The sequence below is a fragment of the Maylandia zebra genome, linkage group LG18 (assembly GCF_041146795.1).
Source record: "Maylandia zebra isolate NMK-2024a linkage group LG18, Mzebra_GT3a, whole genome shotgun sequence".
Taxonomy (NCBI): Eukaryota; Metazoa; Chordata; class Actinopteri; order Cichliformes; family Cichlidae; genus Maylandia; species Maylandia zebra.
In genome coordinates, this window is record NC_135184.1 from 35,535,969 (window position 1) to 35,543,465 (window position 7,497).

At 40.9% G+C, this 7,497-nt stretch overlaps 1 protein-coding gene across 1 annotated transcript in view; it reads right to left on the minus strand.

Annotated features, from left to right (window-relative positions):
• The window catches only part of LOC101475564 (cadherin-6), a 54,714-nt gene that overhangs the window by 23,190 nt on the left and 24,027 nt on the right, over positions 1–7,497 (minus strand). The window contains exons 5-7 of the mRNA XM_076876627.1: positions 4,258–4,431; positions 3,243–3,430; positions 2,377–2,627 (exon numbers count right to left, since the gene is read on the minus strand). Of these exons, the coding sequence (XP_076732742.1) occupies positions 2,377–2,627; positions 3,243–3,430; positions 4,258–4,431 (613 nt within the window). The remainder of the gene's footprint in view (positions 1–2,376; positions 2,628–3,242; positions 3,431–4,257; positions 4,432–7,497) is intronic.

The following is a 7,497-nucleotide window of genomic DNA, read 5'->3' on the forward strand; positions in this document are numbered from 1 at the left end:
TCCCGTTTCAGAACCTCCGACTGTTGTTTGGACACATCGTTTGACCCTGTATGCAGAACAATGTTTGTCACAGTTGGATATTCATCTGCAATTTGAAGAATTCTCTCCTTCAGGTTGTTGACCATATCCTTAGGAAAGCAGAGGACTTTAGTGTTCTTACCGCACATCCTTTGTACATCCTTTACAGCAGAGTCACCCACAATCAGAGTTTCAGGCCTAGCCTTTAGCTTTCCCTGTGGCCTTTCACTTTTCAACAGATTTTCAGACCTTATTTCGCTGCTTTTAGATGGATGGTTGTCCGATATAGATCCAGGGTCCTTTGATAGTGGAGCAAATCTGTTCTGCAGTTTCACATTCAGTTGTTTTGGAGGTTTGTTGTTAACCTTCCTATTCACGGTTGTCCAGTCCTGTTTCCTCCCGTATACAGGGGTAGAAGAGCTTCTCTGTCTCGTAGGAAGTGAAGGCCAGTCGGTTTCAGAGATTTCAGCTCGCTGTGCCCTGCCTGTGATACGTCCTCCCCCTTCCAGGAGACATGATTTATGTCTTGGTTTTGCACCAAGACAGTCTAAGGGGGGATTATCACTTGAGGATTTATAATAGTGCACAGAGTCTACTTTCTTGGTCATGTTATCTGTGCTCCTTAGCTGTGTACTAGCTTGCTCATCGCCATTGTTTTGAATCAAAGGCAAGGTTGTTTCATTTCCACACAGTCCATTTACCTCCACGTTTACTTCTAAGCGATGAATTTTTGTCTCCAGTACTGCAATCTTCTGCAGGAGGCTGTGGTAGTCATCTGTGGAGAGGGAAGGCATCTTGTTGCTAGTTAGCCTAGCGGTTAGCACCTTTCTAGGCTATTGAGGCTGCTCGGTGCCCAGACGCTGTAATCAGGCTTCAGCTGTGTCTAGGCCACAGACACACGGAGCGCTGAGGACAAGGTAACCATAAAATGTTGCTGTTTCTGTTAAGAACACTCTAGTCCTAATGATCTACAAGTGTCCAGAAGTTATCGCAGGTAAGCTCACACGGAAAAAAGGGAAAAAATCAGCATAAAAATCAATAAAAATCTATATAAGAAGCAAAGCATTCAAGAGCAAAGAGATGAAGCGTGTGTGTAACTGTTAACATAGAGCGTTATTCAATTTATTGCTAATGCAATCAGTAGTTGCATTAGTAAATTTTACATGCACTCGTCATCAGAAAGGTTGCCGACCCCTGCTGTAGGGCGAAGGACACACACACCCACACACATGTTTGAAAACATCCTGACACAAAGTTTGACATCTTGCTTTGGATGGTTAAGACTGCCAGGAGGATTGTTGGTGCCCCTCTCTCATCTCTGGAGATCTACAAACAGGGCTGCATACGCAGAGCTACCTCCATCATCAGAGACTCCCACCACCCCTCTCATGGCCTGTTCTCCCTCCTGCTGTCTGGCAAGAGGTACAAGAGCACCCCTCCCCACCCACTCAGCTATTCACACAGCTATACACACACTATTTGATCTAATGATCCTCTTCTATGAAAGGACTGCTGCCACCTGAATGAGTGTGACTGCTTAGACCTGAGCTCGTTTTAGAATTTACATTACGAATCGATGTTATTTATCCTTATTATTACTGCGATTTATCATTGACTTTTAAAAAAAATTGTATTGGTTACTGTAGAGGCTGGTGAGAAACAGTATTTCGTTTCAGTCAGAGTATTTTTTGAAATAACATACGAAATGACAATAAACCTTTCGATTGATTGATTTGATTATCTTTGTGAGAAATGTTCATGCATTTTCAAGCTTCTTTCCCTTAAATTTAATCATCACAGCAGGTTTCAAACTCTTATCCAAAACCTGAACTTTATGCTAATTTTACCATAAATGCAACTTGCATTGGGTCTGTAGCTCAAGAGGTAGAGCAGGTCATCTGCTGACTGGAAGGTTGGTGGTTCAATTCCTGACTCTTCCAGTCTGCATGCCAAATATCCTTGATACTAACCCCAAGGTTCTCTCGAATGTTGTGGAATATACACTTTTCCTCTCGTGGTTCCGACATCTCTGCCTGAGCTTTGCAATCATAGATATCATATATGATTTCTGTCTAAATACGAGAACAAAAGTACTAAGGCTCTGACGTTAAGAAGCATCTTTGTCTATAACACAAAACATAATGGTAGCGTGTGGTAAACTCAGCGACTCATGAACTTAAAACATTAAAGCCCACAAGAAAAAAACGACTGAGCAGAAGTTGTAGTCTGTATAAACACAAGCTGGAGTTTAGCTCTCGAGACCAGTGAGACTTTACAATCTGAAATTCAAAACTGCCATTATATAATTTCCTTTTTTTAGTTGGTGTGGTTGGAGTAGAAAAAGACATTTAGCCTTACTTGACAATGCTGCGAGCTCTGTCGGGGTCCATGGCGCTGACTGAGCCCACCACTGTGCCCACCGCAACATCTTCTTTCACCTCATACAGGTAGCTGGCTTTTTTAAACACAGGCGGCTCATCCACATCATCCACGGCCAACCGAACCGTAGCCACGTCTTTTGGGCCTGAGGACACGAAGCGAACATATTCCTGGGTGTTCTGGACCTGGATCTCGATCGTGTATGATGGTTTCTTCTCATAATCCAAAGGCTGCAAAGGCAAAGAGAGAACGACTGCTTTCAGTAAAGATGTCTGTGGAAACATAAAGCCAGCCTGAACAATGGCAATCATCAATGTCCACTGAGGCCAACAAATGCATGTAGACAGATAAATGAGACAACAGCTTGAAAGATACATACATACATACATATAGTGTATACAAGTGTGGCATGGTCATGTAAAGTATCTGTAACAGCAGCTGGTGCTGTCAGGTTGCTGTGGTGATAGTGGGTCAGAGGTTTGTCACTAAAACAGTTTGTATCAATGTTGACACACACTCTCTGTGAGGACACATTTCTACAACACGGCATGGCTTTGTATTTTTAACAGCATATGTAAAACAGACTTAGTTAGCAGGATCCTTAGGAGCTGAAAGTGTGAGCTCTGATCAATTCATTTCAAGCCAACCAGTGATGTGAGAAAAATATCAATGCAAAATAAGAAGCCAGTATTATCTGAAGGTGGCCAAAGCTATGGATAGTTTGACTCATGCTTTTTCAGTACACAGCGACTCAAGAACATTTTCTTTTGGTCTCTATTATAACATCATTTGACCCCCAACGCTTCAAGTCCCGTTTTTAATGTTTACTGGTTAGTTGCTCTCACCTTTCTGACAGTGACGAGTCCTTCTTGTGTTTCTTTGTCAGTGGAAATGTCAAACATTTCCATCCCGTCACCGCTGATGATGGTGAAGTCCATCTCAGTGTTCTTTCCAATGTCTTTATCAGTGGCCTGAATTCTCCCAACGACAGAGCCGGACGTGGACGATTCAGGAACTCTGAACTGGTATATACCTGGAAACAGTCAGCTCCGTCACATCGGTGGGACTCACTCTGGTGACGGAGGTGTCTGGGGTTTTCTAGTTTTTGTTTTAACTCCCAATTATATTCAATTTGTCAATTGATATGAATGTTTTTGGACAGAATTATGGCTGCAGAATAATTCTCTCAATTGTGCAGGACAAAAACATGTCACAGGGGGCGATAGAGTACCAAACCCTGGGGAAGAATTAAGATCTGATAAAGGGATTCACGGGATTCTTAAAAGGCTTTAAACAAGATACAGACAGCTGACAACATTAAAGAAAAACCTGAATGCATGCTAAAGCATATAGTTAGGGCTGGACCAGGTGACCCTGAATCCGCCCTTAGTTACGCTGCACTAGGTGTAGGCTGCTGGGGATTCCCATGATGCACTGGGTGTTTCTTCTTCAATCAACTTTTTCACTCACTATGTGTTCATACACCACTCTGCATTTAATTATTAGTTATTATTAATATCTGGATCTCTCCACAGCGTGTCTTTGTCCATCCTCACCCCAACCAATGATGGCCCCTCCCTGATTCTGGCTCTGCTGGAGGTTTCTTCCTGTTTAAAGGACATTTATTTCGATCCCGCTGTCACCAAAGTGCTTGCTCAAAGGATGTCATATGATTGTTGGGGTTTTCTCTCTTTTCTTTGTATTGTTTCCTTGTATTATTTTCCTTTCCCTTACAATATAAACAGCCTTGAGAAAGCTGTTGTTGCTGATTAGAAATAAAACTGAACTGAGTATAATTAATAGCTGTGTGTGTTTCATCACTCGTATACACACTGTGCTTCGTCTGTGCTGCTGTCTTACTCTGAGTGAAGTGGGGAGGGTTGTCGTTGACGTCAGTGAGAGTGATTTTAACCACAGTGCTCCCAGTGAGGCCTCCTCTCTGTCCACCCATGTCCTTGGCTTCGATCACCACCTGGTAGTGCTCCCTCTGCTCACGGTCCATGTCACCAGGACCCAGGGCTGTCCGGATCACACCTGAACAAAAAACAAAACTGTAATCTAAATTCATGTTCAGTCATTTTGTTTTTCATCATCGTGCTGACGTGTTGCTGGTGTGAATTAATATGCACGTCTTCAGATGTAATATGGCTTTATTTTCATTCCTGTTTTGGGTGGAGGAGAAACAAACCAACCATCTGTGGCACAACAATTTTCCTTTGGTCATGATCTGAGTTTTTAGGATATTTGGGGTTTTTTTGATTGATTTTCTATTATAGCTCTATGTTCCCTGTTCTATGGGTCTTTAGGCACATGTTTGAGCTCCACAAGCATTGTCCCTGTTAAGTGGTCTTGATTTCAGTGTTTATTTCCTGTTTTATTTTGACACTTCCTTGCCCTGTGTGCATTATGTTCAGTTTTGCTTCTTCTGTCTTGTTACTCCTGATTTGTCCCTGCTGTGTTCACAGTTGTGTCCACTTCACTCTCCTGTGTATTTATTGTCTCAGTCTTCCCGTGTGCATTGTGTGTTCTGTGGTCACGTGCTAGAGCCTAGTCTATGAGTTAACGGTTTTGAGTCTCACCTAAGCTATTTTGTCTTATGCATTTTGATTCCTTAAGTTCAGTAATAAAGTTATATTTAAGTTTATGCTTGTGTGTTTGGGTCTCACCCTGTCTGCCACACTGCGAAACCTGACACCTTTTTTTAAGTCAATAGACAATTAGTTAGAGCTGAAATCAATCATATTACAGGACTTATTATCTGACAAGTTCTCTAAACCCAGCTTTAAATCTTTTAAGCTGACATCTGGATTTACAGAAACATCAGTGTACACGGGTCAAAACAGGAAGTTGTTTACTGGAGATCTACAAAGTTTAAGATTAATGTCACCAGTTCTATATGTGGGAAAAAGTGAGACATTTAGCCTCAATTCTTTGTAATGACCAGCAGGGGACTCCTGTGGCTGCATCCACATGTGCATTAGGGTACGCTTGACTGTGGGACCATATCGGTGTATTCCTCGGTTTTATAGTCATATCCATCACATTTTTTATGTTTGCCTACAGAAAGCTAAAATGGGGACCCATAAAATGGTCAGCTTCAAGACTTTAAACTGGCACTAAGGTGATGTGATAGTGACAAAGTTCACCTTTAATCTGTGGCACTTTGAAACACGATCTTTTGATTTTTCGTCAGGTTTTTGGCTCTCAGTGTTGTACTAGTACAGTGTCAGAGATTTACAGTTAACAAACAGTCAGGTGAGTAAACAACACTGAGACACTTGAGATTGATAACGTGCGGCACGGGTGAATCTCAGACAGAGAGACACCCCGAACTGCAGTATTCGTCAGTACAGTGAGTGTGTTTGATGGTTAAAGTTAAAGCTGTGAACACTACCTTATTAGACTAATACTGAAATGAGTCTTCCTCTTTGGTTAAAGTCTCTTACCTGAATATGTCACACTGTAAGCTTGCTAGCATACTCATTATAGCTAAACTGGTACTGCAGTGTTCCAGTGCACATTTTCCATCTTTAAATGGAAACGATAAAATCATATATGTAACTGTCATCTTTATCTGATGTGGGAGGCACAAAAACGTGCAAAGAGAAGTTGCACTGAGTTTTCAATGGTAGTTCTTTTTTTATTTTTACTGAAAAAAAAGATGTATTGTCTAAATTTATGATATGAAGCTGCAACAAACACGCTCATCATAAGCTCCCTGAGAACCTTTTGATTCACACTGTGAAGAACATCCTAGAAAGAGAAGAAAATAACGACCACATCCAGACTATGATTCCTGTACCATTCATTTAACAAAACACACGATGTGTTCATTTGGACTGTTTGTGTTATCTGCAGCTGTCCACGTTTGTGCCTACAGAAAGCAAAAGAATCACCTGAGCACTTTTTATTCCTGTTATTGAGTGTTAGCACATGTTTATATTATGATATGGAAAATAATGATGAGGAAACCAGAGAAGAAAATTGATCAGCTTAGATCAGGTTTAAATGTTATTTCACTCATTTATATCTGAACACTTTACAGAAATTATTTGTTATTGTGGTCTAAACAAGTAATGTAATATGTCATTATTCCTAAAATCTAAGTCTGTCCATAAATATTGATCTGTGCACCTGTTGTGTGGGTTTTGATGCTCCAATAATTCTACTAAAATGATTCTGATGACTCTTCTGTAGACATGTTGCTCATTAGTGACTTTTTCACATTTAGCACATTTTCATTCTCCACATTCTGTCACTTAAGACTGATTTTGAACCATTATGTTGAATTTATGAGGATATAAAGTATCAGTATTTGGACATGACCCACACCCACCCACTCACTCATCTTAATTGTGATGGCAGCTCTTTTTACACAGCTCGTGTCCACAGCTAAGACGACATGTGGCATGTCTGTGTAAAGCTTGTATAATGTCAGAGCTCGTGAAGAAGGCCCAGAAGACAAATCCCCAAATGTTTTAATGGCCAGTCCACATCTGACAGTCGGGGCAAGTGTGACAGGACTCACATAGTCTATTTATATCTCTCTGAATCACAACAGTCACCTCACTGCACTTTACCTTTGAAAAGTAAAAACCCCGCAAATGTATCAGCTTTCTCACATTTATCAGTTCTTACTTACAGACAGGTGAAAGTTACTGATCCCATTATGAAATACACCACAAATGTCTCTAATTAAGAAGTTCTTTAGCTGCATGCTCACATAATAGTGTGCCTGTCACTGCAAATATTTCTTTCTGAGCCTTTTAAGAATTAGCAGGTCGATCCGATCTGCCTTTCCTCTCAGTAACATTGCACAATAGGTGTATATTTTATATCTTTGTATCAGACCAAACTTTACAGTGTCGTGCAAGAACCTCATTAAAATGTGCATGTAAGAGTGAAATCCTGTGAAATTAGTCCACGGCTTTGGTTACACACCGTCAGCAGTGTGACATTATGGGATGTGTCCCTCACGTGTCACAGGCATGAGATCAGTTTCATGTGCTACAATTAGCCTATTTAGTTTAGCATTAAAGACTATCTTAAAGGAACACACGGACATTTTATGAAAAGTCGTCCTGCTTCAATTCAAACTTC